Genomic DNA, 25828 nt, shown 5'->3' on the forward strand with positions numbered 1-25828 from the left:
TATATTGAATAGGCTGCGGGAGGCGGCGGAGTCACGGGGCCCAGAGTGGTTGGAGGCACAGGTTGTGGGCTTACTTGGTGGGGAGGCGGCGGGCACATCTAGCTTGGTGCCGGAGGGCAGACGGCCGCGGCGGGCACGGCCGCCGGCGCGCCTTAGCCCCAGTGAAACCACACGGGCTCGGCGCCGGATTTGGAGCCCCTCTAGGGACCATTCGCGCCAGGGAGGCTCTGCTAGAGCCGCTGCATCAGCCTCCCGGCGCGGGAGGAATCCCGCAGTACGGCAGAGCCCAGCGCAGGGCAGGGGTTCCCTCCCCCTGCTCTCTCCAGCATGCGGCGAGGGATCGGGACCAGGACCTGCGGTATCCCCCCTCTCATCGGGGGTTGGGAGGCCTGCGCGGCGAGGGAGTGTGCGGCAGAGCGGTCACGAGGCTGGGCTTGCTGCTGGGCGGCAGGGGTCCAGGCCTTGGGAGTCTGACAGGGAAGTGGAACGCGGCGGGAGGAAGGGAAGAAGGAGGATGAGGAAAAACGCAGATATCGGCTGATTCTGCGTACTTTTTCTAATTGGCTGCAGGCGTTTGCTATCTTGGCGAGCGTCATTGGGGAAAAAGCGCCAGAGTGCTGCTCCGCGCTGTTTTGTTATATGGATGCGATCGGAGAAGCGTATCGGGTGTATGGGGGAGTGGGCTGGCTGCGCTATGACGAGCAGTTTAGGCAGAGGAAGGCGGTCCGCCCGAATATACGATGGGACCATAAAGATATTGGTTTGTGGATGCGGGTGGCGGCGCCAGGGCGGCAGGGGCAGTCCTTTCGGGGGGAAGCGGGTAGTGGGGCGGGACAGTCTGGATTGTCAACAGCTGCGGCAAAGGGTTTGTGCTTCCTTTTTAATGAAGGGAACTGCAAATTTGGGGCAAAGTGCAAGTTCAAGCACGAGTGCACTTCCTGTGGGGGAGCCCATGGGGCGTCCAGATGTTTTCGGGGGGGGGGGGGGTAGGCCGAGGGGGGGGGGGGATTCTGGTGGAAAAGGGTTTGACGGCGGTACGGGTGGGAAGGATGGAGCAGTTTTTAAATAGGTATCCGATTCGGGCGGCGGCTCAGTTATTGTTGGAAGGTTTTACATTTGGTTTTCGGATCCCGTCGGACGCAGGGCCGTCCAAGTTTACTGGTAGGAATTTGCGGTCGGCTGGGGAGCATGCGGAAGTAGTGTCGGAAAAGCTGGCAAAGGAGGTGTTGTTGGGGCGTATGGATGGCCCGTTTGTGTCTCCGCCGTTCGCTGACTTTAAGGTTTCGCCGTTGGGGGTGGTGCCAAAGAAGGAGCCGAACAAGTTTTGGCTGATTCATCACTTGTCATTTCCAAAGGGGGCGTCGGTCAATGAGGGTATTGATCCTGAATTGTGTTCTGTGGTCTATACCTCGTTTGATGCAGCTGTGGCGTGGGTGCGGCGGTTGGGTCCAGATACGCTGTTGGCTAAGACGGACATCGAGGCGGCTTTTCGGTTGCTCCCGTTACATCCGGATAGCTTGCATCTCTTGGGGTGTTATTGGGATGGGGGGTTTTACGTGGATAGGTGTCTGCCGATGGGCTGTTCTTTGTCATGTGCGTACTTTGAGGCTTTTAGTTCCTTCTTGGAATGGGTGGTGGTGGATGTTGCAGGTTGTCAGTCTGTCATCCATTATCTGGATGATTTTTTGTGTTTGGGTCTGGCGGATTCACGGGTGTGTCATTTGTTGCTTTCTACGTTACAGTCGGTGTTTGCGTCCTTTGGTGTGCCGCTTGCAGAAGGGAAGATGGTTGGGCCCACGACTGAGTTGAGTTTTTTGGGAATTGTTTTGGACACGGTGGCTATGGAGTGTAGGTTGCCGGAGGATAAGTTGTGCGACTTGCGGGTAGAGGTTGACAAGGCGAGGAGGTCGGTTAAGATTCGGTTGAGGGATTTGCAGTCGTTGTTGGGGAAGTTGAATTTTGCGTGTCGCATTATGCCTATGGGTCAGATTTTTTGTAGGCGGTTGGCGGCAGCCACCGCGGGTGTGACGGCTGCGCATCATTTTATTCGGTTGGGGCGGGAGCTGCGACGGGATATGGAGGTCTGGGCTAGGTTTTTAGCCGAGTTTAACGGGAGGGCGTTGGTGTTGGGGGATGCGGTGCACAGCGTGGATTTTGACTTGTTTTCAGATGCGGCTGGGGGGTAGGTTTTGGGGTTTACTGTAACGGGCAGTGGTGCGCGGACCGCTGGCCTGGGTCATGGGAGGTGAAGGGTTGGGTTCAGAATGTGGCGTTGTTGGAGCTTTTGCCTATTGTGTTAGCATTGGAGTTGTGGGGGGATATGTTTCGTAACAAAAAGGTGAGGTTTCATTGTGACAACATGGGGGTGGTGCAGGTGATTAATAGTTTGTCGGCTTCATCCCCTCCAGTGGTTAGGTTGTTACAGCATATGGTGTTGCATTGTTTAGCGCTAAATGTTTGGGTGGTGGCGGTTCATGTGCCGGGTGTCTCTAACGGTATTGCGGATGCTCTTTCTCGTTCGCAGTGGAAGCGCTTTCGGCAGTTGGCACCAGAGGCGGAGGTCGCCGGGTTGGAGTGTCCGGGGCAGCTGTGGGAGATCTTGGAGGTACTGTGAGTGGGTTGTTCAGGGCTTCTCTGTCGGCCGGTACGTGGGCAGCGTATGAGGGTGCTTGGGAGAGTTGGGTTAGTTGGTGTGGCATGCTGGGTGTAGGGGTGGATGCGGGAGAGGTGCCCTTGTTGTTGTTTTAGGGGAGAAAAAGGAGGAAGGGTGGTCGGTGGCTCAGGTGAACAAGTGCATGTCGGGTTTGGCTTTTGGTTTCAAGTTGCGGGGGCTGGTGGACTGTACCAAGGCTTTTGTGGTACGGCAGGTATTGAAGGGTTGGCGGCAGGGTTGTCGGACGGAGGACAGGCGGTTACCAGTATCGTTTGAGCTATTGTTGAGTCTTGGGGGACGGTTGGAGGTGGTTTGTAGCTCTGGGGGGGAGGTACGCTTGTTTAAAGCGACATTTTCACTGGCTTTTTTCGGGGCGTTTCGGTTGGGGGAGTTGGTAAGTAGGAGTGTTAGCTGTGCCGGGGGGTTAAGGGATGAGGATGTGGAGGTGTTGCAAAACAGGGTGGTTGTCCGGTTACGAAGGTCAAAAATGGATCAGGAGGGGAGGGGGTGTAGTATTTGCCTGTTTGCGGTTCCGGGTTGCTTGATGTGCCCAGTGAGTCGCCTGGGGCAGTATCGTGTTGGTAGGGGGACAGGGATGGCCCCCTTGTTGTGGCATGCGGATGGGTCTTTTTTATCCAGATTCCAGTTCGTGGCGGTCTTGAAGAGGTGCTTGGGGGATTTGGGTGTTGATTTGAAGCGTTATACGGGCCACTCGTTTAGGATTGGGGCAGCAACGGAGGCAGCCCGCCTGGGTATGAGCGAGGAAGTTATTAAGAGAATTGGAAGGTGGGAATCAGGACGATTTCGTTCGTATGTGCGCTTAGGTGGTCTGTAGGGGTGGTGGATTAAGGCCCCTGGTATTAATGCGGTTGTTTTGTCTTTGCTTATTTCATTTCAGGTGTTTCCCCGGCTCTGGTGTGGATTATCGGCCATTCGTTTGTTTTTTGGGGGGCGTTGAGGGCGGATGTGAGGCCTAATGGTCGTCAGTTGGGCTTTGATAGGGAGGTGGCGGCCATCCGGTGGCTGGGTTACAGAGGTATGTTGTGGGGGGGGATTTTGAGGGAGGTTCACCGCTTTGTTCAGCTAGATCGGCCTCCGGACGTATTGGTGTTGCATGCGGGAGGGAACAATTTGGGGATGAAGCCGGTGAGGGAGTTAATTCGGGATGTTAAGTTTGACCTGTTACGGTTGTGGTCGTTGTTTCCCAGGATGGTAGTGGTGTGGTCGGATATAGTCCCCAGACGGTGTTGGCGTGAGGCGCGTTCGGTGGAGAGGATAAACAAGGCCCGGATTAAAGTGAACAGGGCGGTTGGGAAGTTTGTGGCGCGGAATGGGGCGGTTGTGGTGCGGCATTTTGAGTTGGAGCCCGGAGTCGGTGAGTTTAGGAGGGCAGACGGGGTCCACCTCAATGTAGTGAGTATTGATTTGTGGTCATTGGATCTGCAAGGAGGGATCGAGCGAGCCTTGGGGGTGTGGAGGGCCGCGCAAGCTTGAGGTTAAGGATCAAGTTGCGCGTCTGTGGCGGTAGGAGGTCCTGGAAGACGGTGGTAGGGCTTGGTGTTTGTGGATGGGAGGGCCTCAAACGGTGGGGCTGGACTCCCAGGTGTGTTGGTTTCAGTGGGGTGACCATCACTCGGTGTCTCCGAGCTGGAGTGATACGGCTGCAGGCAAGGTGGCTTAACCGGGTGTTTGGGGCACCAGCTGGAATCGGGGCTTCTAGGACCTCCTTCGTCAGGGTATATATATATTGTTATATATATTTTTATTGATCTTTACATGTTATGTTTTGTATTAATAAAAGGCTGCTGTGGCCATTTAATTCCAATATACGGCTTTGTGTCATTCTTGGTGGGGTTTTAAGAGAGTGGTAGGTAGTTGGGGAAATGAGATTATCGGGTGGGAGTAGAGGATCCGAGGAAATTCCCCCAATAACCCTATCATGCAGCTGCATCCTGGTCTTCATCAAACTGCCTGTTATGAATTCTAGGGCAGCTTACCCCAGCAATACAATTTTTCGCTGATTGCACTGCTAGGGTGGGCAACCACAGGACTTCCTAGTGGGCTAAAGGACCTTCCTGATATCATCCGCCCATGTGAACAGTGGGGGAGGATACGGAGGAGCAGAAAGCTGTGTTCCTGTACAGAGAGGAGCTAGGCTGGAGTGTGGTGAGGTCTAGCTGTGTGTCTGTTCTTGTGTGTGTCTGTCCCTGTGTGTGTGTCTGTCCCTGTGTGTGTCTCCGTGTCCTTGTGTGTCTGTCCCTGATTGTGTGTCTTTGTCCCTATGTGTGTCTGTCCCTGTGTTTGTGTCTGTCCCTGTGTGTGTATGTGTCTGTCTCTGTCTGATTGCACTGCTAAGGTGGGCGACCACAGGACTTCCTAGTGGGCTAAAGGACCTTCCTGATGTCATCCACCCATGTGAACAGTGGGGGAAACATAGAAACATAGAAACATAGAAACATAGAATGTGTCGGCAGATAAGAACCATTTGGCCCATCCAGTCTGCCCAATATACTAAATACTATGGATAGACCCTGAGAAGCTGAGAGCTGTGTTCCTGTACAGAGAGGAGCCAGGCTGGAGTGTGGTGAGCAGTGATGGCCAAATCGCCATGTTCGCCCGCGAACAAATGCGGGCTGCCATCTTAACTCGCAAGTCCAGTGATGCACAGGTAAGTCCTTACCTGTGCCTGTGCCAGGAGCCGGTCTGAAACAAATGCGGTCACCGGGAACAGGCAGTTCCGAGAACAGCCGCCGGGGGCCTTCATCGGGCTGTTCTCGGAACTGCCTGCTCCCGGTGACCGCATTTGTTTCACAGGCACAGGTAAGGACTTACCTGTACATCGCCAGACTTGTGAGTTAAGATGGCAGCCCGCATGCGAACACGGCAAACTGGCCATCACTGGTGGTGAGCTCCAGCTGTGTGTGTGTCTATCCCTGTGTGCAGGGCTTTTTTTCTCAGAGAAAAGGTGGTGGAACTCACCCCCCCTCCCCTGGCCACGCCCCTACCCAACCCTAGGACCGCCCCCCCTACCCGCCCCTAAGACCGCCCCCTACCCACTCCTAGGACCGCCCCCTCTACCCAACCCTAGGACCGCAAGTAAAATTTGGGGGGGGGGGGCTATAAAAGTCCAGCCCAGCAAAGAAACCCCCCAGATGGGGATGGCACTGGATCTGGGGATGGCACTGTTAATGGGGGGATCTGAGGATGGCACTGTTATGGGGTGGAGGATCTGGGGATGGCATCCACAGATCCCCCATCCTATAACAGTGCCATCCACAGACCCCCCCATCCTATAACAGTGCCATCCACAGACCCCCCCACCCCATAACAGTGCCATCCACAGACCCCCCACCCCATAACAGTGCCATCCACAGACCCCCCCCACCCCATAACAGTGTCATCCACACACCCCCCCACACCCCATAACAGTGCCATCCACACACCCCCCCACACCCCATAACAGTGCCATCCACACACCCCCCCCCACCCCATAACAGTGCCATCCACAAACCCCCCCACCCCATAACAGTGCCATCCACAGACACCCCCACCCCATAACAGTGCCATCCACAGACCCCCCCACCCCATAACAGTGCCATCCACAGACCCCCACACCCCATAACAGTGCCATCCACACACCCCCACCCCATAACAGTGCCATCCACAGACCCCCCCACCCCATAACAGTGCCATCCACAGACCCCCCACCCCATAACAGTGCCATCCACAGACCCCCCCCACCCCATAACAGTGCCATCCACAAACCCCCCCACCCCATAACAGTGCCATCCACAAACCCCCCCACCCCATAACAGTGCCATCCACAAACCCCCCCACCCCATAACAGTGCCATCCACAAACCCCCCCACCCCATAACAGTGCCATCCACAGACCCCCCCCACCCCATAACAGTGCCATCCAGAGACCCCCCCCCACCCCATAACAGTGCCATCCACAGACACCCCCACCTCATAACAGTGCCATCCAGAGACCCCCCCACCTCATAACAGTGCCAGCCACAAACCCCCCCACCCCATAACAGTGCCATCCACAGACCCCCCCACCCCATAACAGTGCCATCCACAGACCCCCCCACCCCATAACAGTGCCATCCAGAGACCCCCCCACCCCATAACAGTGCCATCCACAAACCCCCCCACCCCATAACAGTGCCATCCACAGACACCCCCACCCCATAACAGTGCCATCCACAGACCCCCCCACCCCATAACAGTGCCATCCATAGACCCCCCCCACCCCATAACAGTGCCATTCACAGACCCCCCCACCCCATAACAGTGCCATCCATAGACCCCCCCCACCCCATAACAGTGCCATTCACAGACCCCCCCACCCCATAACAGTGCCATCCATATTCCCCCCCCCCCCACCCCATAACAGTGTCATCCACAGACCCCCTATTGCCGCTCCAGTACAGTTATACAATGTGTAATGAAATGAATAATGATTCCTGCTGCCCCTCAGTAGTATAACATTCAATGTATTTGTACTCACAGCCGGCTACTGACATCGTAATCCAGGCAGGCCGGGCAGACGAGCGGCAGCGTCACTGACTGACGTCACGTGAGTGCGCCGCCTACTTTATGAATGAAGCAGGCGGCCCAGGCAGGTGACGTCAGTCAGTGACGCTGCCGCTCGTCTGCCCGGCCGGCCTGGATTACGATGTCAGTAGCCGGCTGTGAGTACAAATACATTGAATGTTATACTACTGAGGGGCAGCAGGAATCATTATTCATTTAATTAAACATTTTATAAGTCTCTACTGGAGCTGCGGGGCCGGAGCACAGTGAACGTACCGGCCCCCAGCTCCTCCTCCCAGTCCCTCCCCGCTGATACATCGCAGCTTGCGATGTCAAAAGGTGGCGGAACGCCGTTCCGGTGCGTTCCGCCAGAAAAAAAGCCCTGCCTGTGTGTGTCTTTCCCTGTGCGTGTGTCCCTAAGTGTGTGTCTATCCCTGTGTGTGTCTATCCCTGTGTGTGTCTGTCCCTGTGTGTGTCTGTCCCTGTGTGTGTGTGTCACTGTGCGTGTATCTGTCTGCTCCTGTGTGTTTGTCTCTGTGTGTGTGTCCCTGTGTGTGTGTCTGTCTCTGTGTGTCTGTCCCTATGTGTGTGTCTGTCCTTGTGTGTCTGTCCCTGTGTGTGTCTGCCCTGTGTGTTTCTGTCCCTGTGTGTGTGTCTTTGTCCTTGTGTGTGTCTGTCCCTGTGTGTATGCTACTGTGTGTCTGTCTGTGTGTGTATGTGTGTCTGTCCCTGTGTGTGTGTCTGTCCCTGTGTTTGTGTGTCTGTCTGTCCCTGTGTGTCTGTCTGTCCCTGTGTGTGTCTGTGTCCCTGTGTGTATCTGTCCCTGTGTGTTTCTGTCCCTGTGTGTGTCTTTGTCCTTGTGTGTGTCTGTCCCTGTGTGTTTGTGTCTGCTCCTGTGTGTCTGTCTGTGTGTGTGTCCCTATGTGCGTGTGTCTGTCTCTGTGTATGTGTGTCTGTCCCTGTGTGTATTTGACCCTCCCTGTGTGTGTCTGTCCCTGTGTGTGTCTGTCCCTGTGTGTATTTGACCCTCCCTGTGTGTGTCTGTCCCTGTGTGTGTCTGTCCCTGTGTCTGTCCCTGTCCCTGTGTGTGTCTGTGTCCCTGTGTGTGTGTGTCCCTGTGTGTCTCTGTCCCTGTGTGTGTGTCTGTCCCTTTGTGTGTGTCTGTCCATGTTTGTGCCTGTCTGTCCCAGTGTGCGTCTTTCCCTGTGTGTGTGTCTGTCCCTGTGTGTGTATTTGACTGTCCCTGTGTGTGTCTGTCCCTGTGTGTGTGTCTGTCCCTGTGTGTGTGTCTGTCCCTAGGTGTGTGTCTGTCCCTGTTTGTGTCTATCCTTGTGTGTGTGTCTGTCCCAGTGTGCGTCTTTCCCTGTGTGTGTGTGTGTGTGTGTGTGTGTGTCTGTCCCTGTGTGTGTACTTGACTGTCCCTGTGTGTGTCTGTCTCTGTGTGTATGTGTCTGTCCCTGTGTGTGTTTTTGTGTCTCCCTGTGTGTGTCTGTCCCTGTGTGTGACTGTCCCTGTGTGAGTGTGTCTGTTCATGTGTGTGTGTCTGTGTGTCACTGTGCGTGTGTCTGCCACTGTGTGTGTGTCCCTGTCCCTGTGTCTGTCCCTGTGTGTGTCTGTTCATGTGTGTGTCCGTCTGTCCTTGTGTTTGTGTGTGTGTCTGTCCCTGTGTGTGTGTCTGTCCCTGTGTGTGTCTGTTCATGTGTGTGTCCGTCTGTCCTTGTGTTTGTGTGTGTGTCTGTCCCTGTGTGTGTGTCTGTCTCTGTGTGTATGTCTGTCCCTTTGTGTGTGTGTGTGTGTCTGTCCCTGTGTGCGTGTGTCTGATCCTGTGTGCGTGTGTCTGTGTATGTGTCTGTCCCTGTATGCGTGTGTCTGTCCCTGTGTGCGTGTGTCTGTGTATGTGTCTGTCCCTGTGTGTTTTTCTGCCCCTGTGTGTGTATTTGACCGTCCCTATGTGTGTGTCTGTCCCTATGTGTGTGTGTCTCCCTGTGTGTGTGTCTTTGTCCCTGTGTGTGTGTCTTTGTCCCTGTGTGTGTCTGTCCCTGTGTATGTGTCTGTCCCTGTGTGTGTCTGTTCATGTGTGTGTCCGTCTGTCCTTGTGTTTGTGTCTGTCCCTGTGTGTCTGTCTCTGTGTGTATGTCTGTCCCTTTGTGTGTGTGTGTCTGTCCCTGTGTGCGTGTGTCTGTCCCTGTGTGGGTGTGTCTGTGTATGTGTCTGTCCCTGTGTGCGTGTGTCTGTGTATGTGTCTGTCCCTGTGTGTTTTTCTGTCCCTGTGTGTGTATTTGACCGTCCCTATGTGTGTGTCTGTCCCTATGTGTGTGTGTCTCCCTGTGTGTGTGTCTTTGTCCCTGTGTGTTTCTGTCCCTGTGTGTGTGTGTCACTGTGTGTGTGTCTGTCTCTGTGTGTGTTTCCCTATATGTGTGTGTGTGTCTGTCTCTGTATGTCTGTCCCTATGTGTGTGTGTCTGTCCCTGTGTGTCTGTCCTGTGTCTGCATGTCCCTGTTTGTGTGTATCTGTCCCTGTGTGTGTCTGTTTCTCCCTGTGTGTGTGTCCATGTGTGTGTGTCTGTCCCTGTGTATGTCCCTGTGTGTCTGTCCCTGTGTGTGTATTTGACCATCCCTGTGTGTGTTTCACCATCACCATGCCCACAGTGTTTTGACGCCGCTGCATCAGGACGTTCTGTGCGGGAGAAGAAGAAGGAGGAAGAGGCAGCACCACCAGCATGGAGTCCATGGGAGAGGCACAGGAAGGCACACTAAGGACGTAGGTAACACTACCACATTATCAGTACTACTGTTATCTGTGGTTTTACATAGGACTGCAGGTAACACTACCACATTTTCTGTACTCAGATAGCCATCACTGTGTCATCTGTGCTCCTACATGGGCCTGCAGGTGACATCTACTATATTATCTGTACTCAGAGAGTTATGACTGTGTGAGGGGGCCCACTGAGACTTTATCGCCCAAGGGCCCACATGAGCCTGGAGCCGTTTCTGCTAACACGGAAGGAGTGATAGAGGCCTAACCGCCTACTAAGTGAAAAATCTTTTTGCAACTACTGATTCCTTCTATTTCCATGAATCTTAAACAACTGGATCTTCTACATATGTGTTGCTTGCTCTATCAGTAACAGAATGAGAAATGTCGGGAACAATCTGAGCTATACAGAAAAAAAATCTATATTGTTCTCATATCCCTCAGCTGCAGGTATTTTCTACTTCTACATTCCAATCCTTCTGAACAGATGTGCCTGGCAAAAGAACAAAATAAATTGTTGTCTTTGCAGTAGGACGGATGTAAAATCCTGTTGTCTGAGTCACTTAAATTACATGAATAAGTGACATCCACCACCAAAACCGATTTTTCTTCCTTTAATTCATGTTCACAAATATCAGCTCCAGGCTGAACAGTACGAAATATACAAAAAGACATCTAAACTCACAGTAAGACTGAACACATAGTAAGTCAATAGCAGAGACTGATACAAACAACTGAATGGAGAGTCTTTTACATACAGTACAGACCAAAAGTTTGGACACACCTTCTCATTCAAAGAGTTTTCTTTATTTTCATGACTATGAAAATTGTAGATTCACACTGAAGGCATCAAAACTATGAATTAACACATGTGGAATTATATACATAACAAACAAGTGTGAAACAACTGAAAATATGTCATATTCTAGGTTCTTCAAAGTAGCCACCTTTTGCTTTGATTACTGCTTTGCACACTCTTGGCATTCTCTTGATGAGCTTCAAGAGGAAGTCCCCTGAAATGGTTTTCACTTCACAGGTGTGCCCTGTCAGGTTTAATAAGTGGGATTTATTGCCTTATAAATGGGGTTGGGACCATCAGTTGCGTTGAGGAGAAGTCAGGTGGATACACAGTTGATAGTCTTACTGAATAGACTGTTAGAATTTGTATTATGGCAAGAAAAAAGCAGGTAAGTAAAGAAAAACGAGTGGCCATCATTACTTTAAGAAATGAAGGTCAGTCAGTCAGCCGAAAAATTGGGAAAACTTTGAAAGTAATGGCTATTTGACCATGAACGAGAGTGATGGGGTGCTGCACCAGATGACCTGGCCTCCACAGTCACCGGACCTGAACCCAATCGAGATGGTTTGGGGTGAGCTGGACCGTAGAGTGAAGGCAAAAGGGCCAACAAGTGCTAAGCATCTCTGGGAACTCCTTCAAGACTGTTGGAAGACCATTTCAGGGGACTACCTCTTGAAGCTCATCAAGAGAATGCCGAGAGTGTGCAAAGCAGTAATCAAAGCAAAAGGTGGCTACTTTGAAGAACCTAGAATATTACATATTTTCTGTTGTTTCACACTTGTTTGTTATGTATATAATTCCACATGTGTTAATTCATAGTTTTGATGCCTTCATAGTCATGAAAATAAAGAAAACTCTTTGAATGAGAAGGTGTGGCCAAACTTTTGGTCTGTACTGTATGCTGCTAGCTATTGGGTTGGAAAGTTTTTAGCATAGGATGGATGTGTATATGTTAAGTAAAGTGCGGTGAGCGAAGAACCACTGCTTCATAGTTATGGTTTACAGCAGGCATCCTCAAACTGCGGCCCTCCAGCTGTCGTAAAACTACAACTCCCACAATGCCCTGCTGTAGGCTGATACCTGTAGGCTGTTCGGGCATGCTGGGAGTTGTAGTTTTTCAACAGCTGGAGGGCCGCAGTTTGAGGATGCCTGGTTTACAGTGTAGAATCCTCATCACTCTGGAAGCCAGTAGATTCCCACTCATGGACTTATTGTTAAAGGCTATGGACACCTTATTGCATTGGACTTACTTTAAGCTATAAATATGTTTCTAGTAGGTCTTAATTAAAAAAGGTTTAAACATTTGTCTTCTGCAGCAGGCACCTTTTCACAATATGGTGCTGATCTCTCTGTCCCCTTTTCACTAAAATCCATTGGAAGAGCTGTCTAATGCCCTTGGTCAGACAGGTCAAAAACACACAGTTAAGATGAAATCTTATGAAATGAGGCTTTACTATAGGACTTTAAAATATTCTGAAGAAATGCAGATGTTAAAAGATAATAAAAAGCCATTAAACATGCTTGACACTTTTTTTTTTACAAAAATGGCCACCAAAATGTGCGTGAATGAAAGCACTTAGGCAGAATGCACACGGCCGTGAACGGTCCGTGGTATCCCGGCCTAGATTCCTGCTGAGAGCAGGAGCGCACTGAGTCATTGGTTGCTATGACGCCGTGCGCTTCATGCCGCTGCTGCACTACAGTAATACACTCGTATGATCTATATGAGTGTATTACTGTAGTGCAGCGGCGGCATGAAGCGCACGGCGTCATAGCAACCAATGACGCCGTGCGCTCCTGCTGTCAGCAGGAATCTAGGCCGGGATACCACGGACCGTTCACGGCCGTGGAACACAGCTGTGTGCATTCAGCCTTAGGCTGGAATCACAGATGAAGGATTTTGTGCAGTTTTTTGAGCCAAGGACAGAAATGGATTCAAAAGGAATAGGACATATATAGGACTTATTTCTCCTTTCTGCTGAATCCACTTCTGACTGCATCAAAAACTACTCCTCAAACCATCAAAAACTTTATGTTTTTTCTGGATGCATACTCCACTGAAAAATAACTTTATCACCATTTGTTTAAGGAGAACGTTGATTAAATTGGACACTTAGCCGATCCCAGAATGGAAATGATTTTTCACCTAGTCAGCTGAAACAAGGGAACACATATATAACTTTACCAGATATGCACATGAACATAAAACTTTTGAAATCCAAAGTCCAAACACAGAAAAGTACAACTAGATATAAAGAGTGATCAAGCTTCAGTTCATGCTAGTGGTATCTATTCTCCATTTTTAAACCTATTATGAGAAGAAGACCTTCAACAATGGCTTCTTTCCTCTCATAGCTGTAATTGGAAAGAAATAGTAGAAAGTAGAATGGATATTACCAGTGTGTATGGAAACCAAGGAATGGAAGATATATTTTATTCCACAAGGCTAGATATATTGTATATCTATATTGGGACTTTGGTAAGGCCTCTTTCACACGACCGTTTGGCTTTTCAGTCTTTTGCGGTCCGTGTTGCACGGATCCGTTGTTCTGTTTTTTGTTTCCGTTGTGTCTTGTTTTTACGTTCCGTTTTTCCATATGGCATATACAGTATCCAGTAATTACATAGAAAAAATTGGGCATAAAATTTTCAATATATGGTTCCACAAAAACGGAACGGATACGGAAGACATACGGATGCATTTCCATATGTGTTCCATTTCTTTTGCGGACCCATTGACTTGAATGGAGCCACGGAACATGATTTGCGGGCAATAATAGGACATGCTCTATCTTTCAACGGAACGGAAATATGGAAACAGAATGCATACGGAGTACATTCCGTTTTTTTTTGCGGAACCATTTAAATGAATGGTTCCGTATACGGAACGCAAAAAACGGCCCGTAAATGGAAAAAAAAAACAGTCATGTTTAAGAGGCCTAATACAGGAAGGACCTTATCAATGGCATTCTACTCATAAAAGTCAACGTTATCACTTTGTATTACATGATTCTACTTCATCTATAATTGATATTGAAAACTAAAAGGTGCATTTACATGGCCCAAGAATTGGGCAGATTATCAGAAACTACCGTTCCCGACAATTTGGCCATGTAAATGTGGTTGTTATGATCCTGGTAGACACAGCTGGAATCCGGTAGCCAGGTGGAATAAGCCAGGTAGAGTTATGAACTGTAGAGTTGTAGTCCGTAGTACAGCTTGAATTGTAGATCACAAGTTGATAATTCAGCGAAGAGTAGAATCAGTCTGGGAAAGACAGTTCTGAGGAGCAGGAGACTGGAACAAGTCCCAATACTCAAGCAATGATTGAATTGCCTTATAGGTATAAGTAGGCCCAAACAGGAAACAAGATGGCTTCCAATCAGCACACATCGGCCATCTTTTTTTAAGGGCAAATCCTAGGAAAAACACAGCCTCCAGTGGTGAAGTGTGGAAGTGCAACTCAATAGTTCAGAGTGAGTAAAACAGCAGCCACTAGTGGTAAATTAGAAAAATATATCAGGATTCTGACAGTGCTGCTGATCAACCAATGAACAAGCAAAATGCTTGTTCATCGGGTGATCCTGTAGTTCATGCAGGCACCACCGATCATGGCTTCTGGGTAGCAGATAATGCGGTCTATACCGTGATCTGCTTCTGTATAAGAACATGGGATCGCAATGGTGATACCTCATCCTCATACAGTAAAGGAGATCGCTGCATGTAAATGCGCAGTCTCCTTCACTGAACGAGCAGCTGACTATTGGGAAGGAACTCTTCCTTCCTGACAATCGGCCTGTGTAAGATTTCAGACTACTAACACTCAAGTAAATGTTTAACATTCCAAGGTTTAAGGTGCCCATATACCTTCAAAATCGTGCATGTTCAGCTAACTCTTCCTCCCAACTCCTCCATATACATATGCATGCTTGGTTCAGCTACACATGAATGTGTGGACAATGGGGAGAGGGTAGTAAGCCACTGATTTCCCCTGAGAACAAAAAGCTGACTTTATTCTTATGGGATCCTTTACATAGCTTGTTCTCATGGTTTCTTCATGAGAATATAGTGCCAGTGATAGGTTATGTATTAGCCTCCAGACAGAAGTGCTCTCCTAACAGTTGAGAGTGGAAGAAGTTAATGGGATCATCAGCTACATGGAAAAGAAGGTATTCTCTGAAATTCTAGGACTAGACATTGAAAAGTTCAACAGCACATCCAGACAACACACTTTATCACGAAGTTCATAAGAAATTACTTAAGAAATTAGGCTGAATATTACTACATCACAAATGGATTGTTTTCACAGAATGTAGGAATGTTAAGTCTGTGTTGGAATTCATGAAGGGAGTGGATGTCTGAAAAATAAAATTAGAAAAAAGTCATTTTAATGTAAAATGACAACTTATTCTGACTCCATCAACAAAAGTGCCACTAATTCACTAAACATGTAACTAAATAGTCCATAACAGTGTTTTTGTGCCTTCCAAGACTGGTAAAGAGATTTCCATCTCCTGTGTACATTCTTGCCATCCAGCTAGACGTTAACAATGGTCTAGATTATTTCCAAACTGTTCCACCATAAAATTATTCATTTTCATAATAGTCCACCAAGGAAAAACTGTAAAAAATAAAAAATTATTAAAATACAAGCTATAGAGGTAACAATTGCTAACAAATTGCAAATCAAAGAATTTGGGGCTGTGGAGGCAATTAGTTCAAACCCAGCAAAAAGAAATATAAGAAGTAGCAGAATACTTAAAGGGGTTGGTTGACTTCAGCATATGGCATTTATCAAGCAGACAAAGTCAGGTCTCTTGCACACGAACGTGTGCGCCCCGTCGTCATGCGGCCGCCATGCGCAAACAACCATCGTGGGGCAGCCGTAGAGGATCGCAGACCTATTCACTTTAATGGGTCCGCCATCCGGCCGTTCCGCAAAAAGATAGGGCATGTTCTATCTTTTTGCGGAACGGAAGTACGGGACGAAACCCCACGGAAACACTCTGTAGTGCTTCCGTAGGGTTCCGTTCCGTACCATTCCGCATCCCCGGATTTGCGGACCCATTGAAGTGAATATAAAGTGAATAAAAAAATAGAACATGTCCTATTCTTGTCCGCAATTGCGGACAAGAATAGGCAGTTCTATGGGGTATCAGCCGGGTGTATTGCGGATCCGCAATGCACTACGGACGTGTGAATGGACCCTTAATTTAGGTCTTGAGATACTCTGCAGGATCTCAAAACCTGAATTAAAATGATGTGAAATAGCACAGCATGGCTCTACAGTTAAAACTGGAAAACTGTTTCTTTCACTTCTATAGGTGCCATATTACAGCTGTGTTCAACTCAGAGTTTTTACAAAGCTGTAATACAGCCATGTGCATGAGGTCGTAAGCTGTCCATACATATTGTGCATAGTAAGGGTCCATTCACACGTTTTGAGGATCCGCTGATCCGCAAAACAAGGACACGGCAATGTGCATTCCGCATTTTGCGGACCACACATCGCCGGCACTAATAGAATATGCCTATTCTTGTCTGCAATTGCAGACAAGAATAGGACATGTTCTATTTTTTTCGGGAACGGAAATGCAGACCGGGAAGTGCGAGTCCGCATTTCCGTAGACATCGTTCGGCCCCATAGAAATGAATGGGTCCACAATTCCGTTCCACAAAATGCGGAACGAAATAGCGGACGTGTTAATGGGGCCTTAAACCTGAACCTTATGCATGTGGTGGCCTCCTGACTCTCTTTAGATGGCAGATGGTGGGAGAGAAAGACACTACTGTTGGATTTCATTAACCCAATACTTTTGTTCTAGAGAGATAATCCATAGCCAGAGGTGTCTGTCAGTGGTTTTCTCCCCTGTCACCAGTCAGAACACGTGTGCATGGAGCCGTGTTCAGCCAACAACATCTAATATGTATGGCTGGTCTCCGTTTCTAGCCTGACTGATCTTGACAAAGTACTGAACCAGTGGGCTTAGGCCGAGTTCACACGAACGTGTGTGACCCGTGCCTGTGCTGCGGCCCGCAAATAGCGGGCCGCAATGCACGATCGCCGGCCGTAGGTCAGCCGCATCGGATCGCGGACCCATTCACTTTAATGGGTCCGCGATCTGGCCGTTCCGCTAAAAGATAGGACTTGTTCTATCTTTTAGCGGAACGGAAGTACGGGACGTAACCCCACAGAGGCACTCCGTAGTGCTTCCGAGGGGTCCCGTCCCGTGCGGCCGTTCCGCGATTCCGGACCCATTGAAGTGAATGGGTCCGCATCCGTGATGCGGAATTCACACGGAACTGTGGCCGTGTATTGCGGCCCGCAATACGGCCACAGATCACACACGTTCGTGTGAACTTAGCCTTACACTGCTGATTTATGTGAATGTGTCAATTCTAAGTACTGCCCCTATCTTTTCAGTATTTAGTTACTTATGTAACAATCAAAAAGTTGTTAGTATGCAGAAAAAATATAAAACAATATTATTAAAGGATGTGCCTTAATTCTAAATGGCATTTCTCAATTTAAATGCATTGAAAACCAAATTGAAAGTTAACTGTTGACAATAGTGAACTTCTAGGGAACCTGTCACATATACATGCAGTGCCATCTGTGGTCGGCATGGTATAGAACAGGAGCTAAGCAGATTGATATATAGTTTTGTGCAAAATTATTCAGAATACCTTGTATTTTATTGGCGACTGAAATCTCTGCCCTTTTTATGATAGGGAGCCCAGTGGGTGACTGATAGCTTTCTATGTCTGTACAATCATATCGCCTCCAACCACTGGACTCCTTAGCATAGAAAGAGCAGGGATTGCAGTCAATGAAGTTAGGCTCAGTTCACATCACTGTTTGGCTTTCCGTTCTTCCGATCCTTAAGAACCGCACATCTTTTTCCATCTAAAATAACGGATCTTAGATGGAAATGGCTAAAGCAGATGCAAAATGTGCATAACGGATGGCTAAAATACAGGATCTGTTTTTTTCTGCTCTACTGACAGATCAGATGAATGAAAAACAAAATGGTGATGTGAATCCGGCCTTGCTGTGAATTTGCTCAGCTCTCTCTGCTACACCACATCCCAGCAGATGGGATAGCATTTTCATGGTGACAGAAACCCTTTAAAAAACTTTTATAAACCTTTGCAAAGGATAGGTGATACAAGCAATATTTCTGGGAGTCTGACTGCCATTCTGGTGATTGATGGTTGTCCACAATGATCTCACAGGTAGGACCTATCCTGTGGATAGGTGATAACTGTTTAGAACTAGAAGACCTAGCATCGAATATGTGCTTGTTACAACATGTTTTTAACTAAAACTGTATTTTTCCCATTCATAAAAGAACAAAAATAATAAGAGAACTTTACTGATCTGATTCTGGGTCAGAGAGCAATTAGGAGGTCAAAAGACATGGGAAATATGTGCCCAAGGCAAACACTTCTGAGCTGGTTTCAGATTACACAAAGCACAAGGCAGGAACAGAAGGCTCAGAAGTTCCTCAACCCATTTCTGGGATGGGTCTTTTATGATATAGTTAAAACCTAAGTATCATGTATATATCTACACAACTAAACTAATAATATAAGAATCTAAGTTGCTAGTGTACTGTAGAACCCACCACCCACTAAATATGGTTAGAATGTATATAGTCCTCCTAGTTCAGATGTATTTCACTTGTCATTAGGTTGTCAGCTATTCCTCATTCCCAAGAAAGCATCTGCATTTACAAAGAACTGCAGATAAATAGAGTGTCGTGAAGCAGATCATTGACATTCAGAGCATTATTACGGCTCCGTTGTTTAACCATGTTTTGTGGAAAGGAATTTGTGCGCAACATAGGGCAATTATTGTGCTTGTAATAAAAGGATTTAATAAAAACAATCACTAAAGCAGATTAGCTTAGTAACAACCGCAAGGAAAGCAAGTCCATAATAATTGATAGAACACCAATTGGTATTACAGGCTTTCAGCCATTTTTTTGCCTTTGGGACATGGTCTTACATGGCTTTTCATGGGTATTTTAGCTCACTTACAAGACTGTATTGCAAATCCATTCAACCTCCAAATAGTACCCACATAGGACTTCTGTCGGGCCTTACTATAATTCTGTATGCCTCTGCAAATGGTTCCATCAGATGCAATTTTACCAAGCTATTCTTCTCTAGCATAATTTCTGTTGGGGGAGATTGATCCTGAAAGGTTAGGTTCACATCTGCATGGCAGGCTCTGTTAGGGGCCTCAGTCATAGATTCTGACAAAAACAGAAAAATAGTGCAACATGGTGCACTATTTAGTCTAGTAAAATGATGGTGTCCCTTCACATTAGAAGAATGTTTGCAATACCCACTGATTTCAGCAGAACCAGCTGATCAGCTACAATATGTATGGGGGTGTTGGGAAAAAAAGGACAGGAGACACGCCACTACCAAAGTAGTCTGGCAGCTGCTGATTCTCTTCTTGCCATTGAGTAGCCATACTCAGCTGAGCTGAGTGTATACATGTATGGAGTGAACAAGAGGAATAGGTGTTGGCTAAGCAAGTTTGGCCAATAGCTATCTAAGGTATATGTCCACCTTAATGTGTAAAATTCTGCAGCAGTCAGATGAACATAAGACAATGGGACAGAAGTAAACGATTTCTTGAAACATCCCTGTGTTAGCCCCACCTAAATATAAGCATTGTATTATTAAAGGGGTTCTCCAGGCTTTTAATATTGATGACCTATCCTCAGGATAGGTCATCAATATCAGATCGTTGGGGGATCAGACACACGACAATCCAGCCGATCAGCTGTAAGAGGAGACACGTGCCATCTCCCGTCTCTCTTTCTGCTACTTCTATGTCTATGGCAAAGCAGCAGCAGAGCAGGAAGAGAGACAGGAGACAGTATGTGCACTCGCCGTCTCCTTATACAGCTGATCGGCAGGAGAGTCGGATGTCGGACCCCCGCCTATCTGATATTGATGACCTATTCTGAGGATAGATCATCAATATTAAAAGCCCGGAGAACCCCTTTAACAAAATGCTTAATTGAATGATATCTAAAAGAGTTTTGCCTTTTTCTGGATTAACACTGGAGGGATTGAAAATAGGGGGTTTTAGTAAAGGCTTTACACTGGCTGAGCATTGGTCACCTAAATCATTGTTTCCTAGCGGAAGATTGTGCCATCTAAACAGCACTCTGCTGCCAGCAAACAATGTTTTTGTATGGTGACAAGCGATGGCATTAACTGTGGAGGAGATCGCTGCATGTCTCCTTCACCGACGAGCAGGCTTCCTTCCCGACAATTGTCTGCTAAATAGTACAGTGTAAAGGGACCTTTAGTTACACATAGTTATGATTAATGGAGTTGTTTACATAATTTTCTAAATTCTATTATTACATCAACTTAATTTCATTATATTAGGTGCATTCTGGTCTTATAAAAACAAAAAACAACAAAGAAAAGTTACCTTCAGACTCAAGCAGAAAGGTACTTCCATGTGCTGACAAAGGCTGTTGGGATGAGAGAATAAGGCACTGTGGTCACACTGCTCCATGTATCACTTGCAGGATCGTAACAGTCCAGTGTTTTACCCCGCTGCGAACCACAGTATCCACCTACTACATATAGTCTATTGCCAGAAGCAACTGCACGGCAGCTAATCCTTTTTGAGGAAACCTCCCCAAATCTGCACCACTGATAGGTCTCACTATTAAAGCGATAGGCTGAACTGGCTGAGAACTCAGTGTCTCCTCCTATCACAATGACATGGTTTCCTAAAACAGCAGCACCAGTGTAACGCCAGGGTTGAGGGCAGGTAGTGGGCACTGTCCATCTATTTTGAACTGGATCAAAACACTGGACTTTGGGGAGTTTTTCACGGTTGACACTAGTACCTCCAAACACAAAAAGTTTCATCTTTGCTCCAACTACTGCAGCATTGCTCACACCTTCTCTTAGGGGAGCTACCAAGCTCCATTTGTCTACTTGTGGGTCATAATGTTCAACTTGCTTCAGTGATACAGAAGGAGATGCTGGAAATGCCCCCGTTATGGCTGTATGGCCACCAACTACATAAAGACAGCTGTCAAGCTCTGCACATCCATGGCCAAACCTGGCAACAAGCATAGGTCCTGCCTTGGACCATTCATCGTGCAGGGTGTCATAGACCCAGACATCTTTAGAAGCTCCATTTTCTGCCCCCTTCCCTCCTGTAACATACACTTTGCAGCCAATGGCACAGGCACTACACTCTTTGCGAGGGCTAGGAATGTCAGTCTTGGGTATTATTTCAGTGGTCTTCTGATCCATTACATAGATTTTGTCACACATAAATGTCTGCCCTCCCAAGAGTAGCAAGGCCTGGCTAACTTTCCGAGGACGTGCACAGAAACCAGTCACTAACCCATCATTCTGCAGAATCTTGTTCCTGCAATGTGTTGCTTCTTCCACAATTGCTTTTGCCTGCTTGTTCTGAACTACCAAATCATCTGTAGCCAGACTTTGGAGATACTGGTCTGGGAGCAGAGCTAGCCTGACACAGCGCAGTAGATCTGGTAGATCATCTAATCGAAGACAAAGATTGTATTTTATCCATCTTATCACAGCTTCATAGACTAGACTTTCATCTTCCACTTCAAGCTCCTCACTTAGGATGAGCTCCATCAGTTTGAGCTTTGGCAATCTTAAAAAGTCTTCTGTTTTTGATAATTCCACAAAATTGGACAGACACATTCTCCAAGACAGCTCAAACAATCTCTCACAGCAGTGTGCATCAGATATCAGCATCATGTTTAAGCAGTTTGCTGTATGAAGATTCTTTTCCAGGAACTCTGAAGCTGCATCTCGTATGTCATGAAACTGTAGCATATCTCCAGCTTCCAACAAGGACTCTGCATTTTCCTCGTTTAGTATAATACGTGCAGAATAGGCATAATCCAGGAGCAGCTCCAAGACCTCAGGGTGCAGAGCATCATGAAAGTTAACTTCTCTGTCTTGGCTTTCTTTTAGCCCGCCACTGAACATTGCCTCAAAATAACGGCTGCTGGAAGCTAGGACTGCCCGATGACATGGGAAAGCACGATTTCCAGCCAACAGCACCACATCTGTGAAGAGGCAGCGTTTACGGAGCAGGTTTAGATGTGTTAGAAGGCTATCTGCATGGCCAGGTTTATGGAATAAATGGATGTTCATCGAACCCGTGCTAGAGCGGGACTTACGGTTCTCGTGATTACTGACCGACATTTTTCTTCTGTTTTATTTAACAGGATATAAACCTAAAATAAAATAAAAATATATATATTTTTTAATTTTAGCAGAATCTTTAAAAATATAACCTTGTATTCCATATCATTCAGCATTGTAAGGAAATGGGTGAGTGTATACATAGACAAACAAAGGCAGTTTCCATCAGTCATCTTACTGCCAGCGTCCTCAGGAGTTTCCACACGGATCATGGCAGAAGATGAAAAGTGGAAATGTTTAGTTTGGCTTTTTTTTTTTTTTTTTTATATATAACTTTTCTTTAACTATTATGGTGTTATATCTACTTACAAAGGCACTGTGTATATTTTGTGCTCCCTATAGATACATGATTATTTAAATACTAAACCTATATGGACATACATAGCCATTTTTCCACAGTGTTAGTTTTATGTTATGGAGGAAAGAGATGCAAATGAGCTTTTAATAAGCTTTTATGTTATGCTTCTGTAATTTAGGGTACTTTCACACTAGCGTTTTTCTTTTCCGGCGCTGAGTTCCGTCCTAGGGGCTCAAATCCGGAAAAGAACTGATCAGTTTTATCCTAATGCATTCTGAATGGACATCAGGATGTCTTCAGTTCAGTCTTTTTGACTGATCAGGCTTTTCAGAAAACCGTAGCATGCTGTATTTTTACCTCCGGCCAAAAATCCTGAACACTTTGACTGAACGCCGGATCCGGCCTTTTTCCCATTGACTTGCATTAACGCCGGATCCGACGCCATGTGTTCCGTCAAACCGGAACCGGCTTTTGCATGTTAAACCAGAAAAATGTGAAAAAAAAGTTAAAGTCCATAAATGGCGGATCCGTTTTTTCCAATGCATTTTTTCATTGTGATCAAAATCCTGATCAGGATTCAAATGTAATCCGTTTTCACACTTTTTCCGGATCCGGCGGGCAGTTCCGGTGTCGGAATCGAACGCCGGATTCAAACAACGCTAGTGTGAAAGTAGCCTAAGTGGGCGCAGTTCACAGGCAAAATACAAGTTTTTAACTCAAAACATCAGTGTTTATTTACACTTGAGGCAATTGCACAAAACAGCACGTAACTTTGCAGTCTTGGTGTTAATTCACACACAATGGAAAGTTCATATAACACAAGTCACCTTGCTGGCAGTTCTGCCTCCAGTAGTCCACAGCAGGCTTTAGGGGGCCTGTTTCCCCAGCGTGAGGCTCTCAGCCCTCCAGCATGGCACAAAGCCTCAGATCCCAAAAAACAGAGAAATCTCTGCTGAGCCCAGCTGACTATTTAAGGACATCCAGGTGCTGACAAAACCCGGACCGGCACTTAAACTCCGGTCCGGTATTTGACCTCACCTTGCTGGAAACCAGCCCAGCCGCACATGCTGGGAGGAAAATACCTGCCTTGCCAGACACAACCCCTCACTGTGTCACAGTAGGTACAATGCCTGGACTCCAAAAGAAAATATTCAATGTTTCTATAGCTTCAAGGCCCAAAGAACCGAAAGTTGGAGAACCCCTTTGCAATGCAAATATAGCATGGTATAAGATGGCCATACACATTAGATTGATGTTGGCTGAACTCATCAACAGAGGAAGACGGATTGGGCCGTTAGATTTCCTTTTGTTCTCATGGGAGATAAGTGTGTGGCAGCAGCTTACTTCCCTCTCTCCATTAACAATGCATGTTTAGCCAAGCGTTCATATGTATGAAGGATTTTCTCAGGAATAGCTATCTAAAGTTTATAACCAGCTTAAGCATATACTGTACATACATTAAAAAAAAAATCAAAAGCCTCCCTAAAATGTAATCTACAATTCAATGAACTCAACATATATATGACAAAAGAATAATATATTTGTGAAAACTAGTGCAAAGCTACTGCAGCTGCTCTTGTATAGGCAGCATGCGGCTTTCCAAAAGAATTAGGCGGCCTGGCTTTGAAGGAGGCTAGCAGAAGTCAGGACAAAGGTCTCAACTAACTCCATTAATTATTAAACCACGTGAGGTTAATAAACAGTCCCAGGAGCCACAATGTACACTGCTCCCAACTAAACACACAAAACACTCATTGTCACTTCCTGCTATACTGCAGGCGGCACATGAAATACCAGAGCGGCCCAGCATTAACCCCCTCCTCTCTGAAGGCCTAATCTTTTATGTCTGGTGTGGTGTTACGGCTACTTAAATAAAGGCAGCAGGGCAAGTTCAGACTTATAACCCTGTGCACGATGGAGAAAGCGGATGTGGAAACAAATATGAATTTTATACATAAAGTAGAAGGTTACAAATGTACAGGAAGTGCCCTAGTTGTGCTACGCTATATAGATATACCATCAGCAGCATAGAAATAGTGCCAACACTCCGATTTCCCTCAGGCCCCTGGCGCCACTAAAGAATTTAGTGGTGCTGTATGCGGGTAGTGAAACGACACAAGGAAATATCACATGAATTCCATAGTGGAAATCATGTTAGACACAATTATGAAATCGTATGAAATGTCGGTGGATCCAAATTCAGCTTTTGCATCATGGCCCAGGAGCTATACCTCTAGACAAAAACATACATTGCTTAAAAGGTCAAAGAATAAACGACACATATCTTTTCCCAAGTAGTCATGCACCATACGAAGTTGTACAGTGTTGGAATATACTCCTGTCTGGTCAACAGTCTGCAAATATACAAGATGTAACACAGTGTTCATAGTGACAGAATAGACTCTTTGTATGCTATTTATCTTCTAGAAAGAAGCCATGCACTGTTCATAGTCACTAAATATAAGCCCTGTATCCACCATACAGATACACGTACCAGACAGAAGCTCTCAGAACCTAACCCGAATGATTCAGTCCATTGACATTTTTAAAATTCCTATAGAAAGAAATCATAATCCGCACCAGCAGACATGAATAAGAGCCTAGCCCTGTATTAGCACCTGCAACTCCATAACAGTAGTGTCAGAAGGCAAACACAGAGGATGCCACTTACTGTGCCCAGACGGTGGTTTCAGATCTTCACGCCCATTCTCTTCTAGCTCTGTGAGTCAGTGACAGGGGGGGTTCCAAGAGCTGCAACATTAAACACATTGTTAAGTATCTATCTTCTCACACAACTGGTAAGGGCGGAAGTGGTGACAATAGAACGAAGATACGATGGTGCTTCTCTTTGTGCTTGGTTTTATGGGTGTGTGTGGTATGAGGGCACCTGGGTGAGACCATGCTGATCAGCACAATCTGTGCTGATGTGCCTGTCTCAGGATGTCTATTGAAGTGTGCATATGGGATAGAGATTTGCATTGTTGAAAAAAGGAGCCGTCATATTTAGGGTGATGGAGTGCAGGCATCTCTTACAAGTCATAGGACTAAAATAAATACTGCTACAGTAACAAATCTATAATATATGAAATCTAGAACAACTTACCTGACTCCCCAGCTCGTTCCCCTCGCTCCCTCAGACTGAGTGCTCAGCTGGGACAAAGCCTATTTACTATTCACAAGCCCTGACCCTGCCCACTACCACCCAGCCAATAGAGGAATGCTGGTCTTTCTATTACTGAATCCCTTATTTTTCCTCTGGGTCTTAGCCCCGGCCGTCACATGAAAGCAGCACATGTTCAGAAGAGCTGGTGGTTTATAGATACACACAGTCCATATATCAGATAGAATGATCTCGATGGTCTTCTGGTCTAAATATTAGCCCGTTGTTTTCTATAACTTTTAGGTTTACACACAAGATAATATATATTTCTATATATAAGATTCAATCATCAGATTGTGTTTTCAGCAAAAGTAAAATACTAAAGTAACATGCTAAAAAAACAATCTGCTGTTCAGGAGTGAGGGACAACTGAAGGACAAGT

At 46.9% G+C, this 25828-nt stretch overlaps 1 protein-coding gene across 1 annotated transcript; it reads right to left on the reverse strand.

Moving 5' to 3' along the window:
- Positions 1-14558: 14558 nt before the first annotated feature.
- Positions 14559-25425, reverse strand: LOC120989511 (ectoderm-neural cortex protein 1-like). Its single transcript, XM_040417660.1, has 4 exons — positions 25390-25425; positions 24958-25037; positions 20214-22020; positions 14559-15371 (listed from the first exon to the last, which is right to left on the reverse strand). Exon 3 carries the CDS (start codon positions 21986-21988, stop codon positions 20222-20224), a length of 1767 nt encoding a protein of 588 aa, XP_040273594.1. The 5' UTR covers positions 21989-22020; positions 24958-25037; positions 25390-25425; the 3' UTR covers positions 14559-15371; positions 20214-20221.
- Positions 25426-25828: the final 403 nt, after the last annotated feature.

The sequence above is a fragment of the Bufo bufo genome, chromosome 2, assembly GCF_905171765.1.
Source record: "Bufo bufo chromosome 2, aBufBuf1.1, whole genome shotgun sequence".
In the NCBI taxonomy this organism is placed as follows: domain Eukaryota; kingdom Metazoa; phylum Chordata; class Amphibia; order Anura; family Bufonidae; genus Bufo; species Bufo bufo.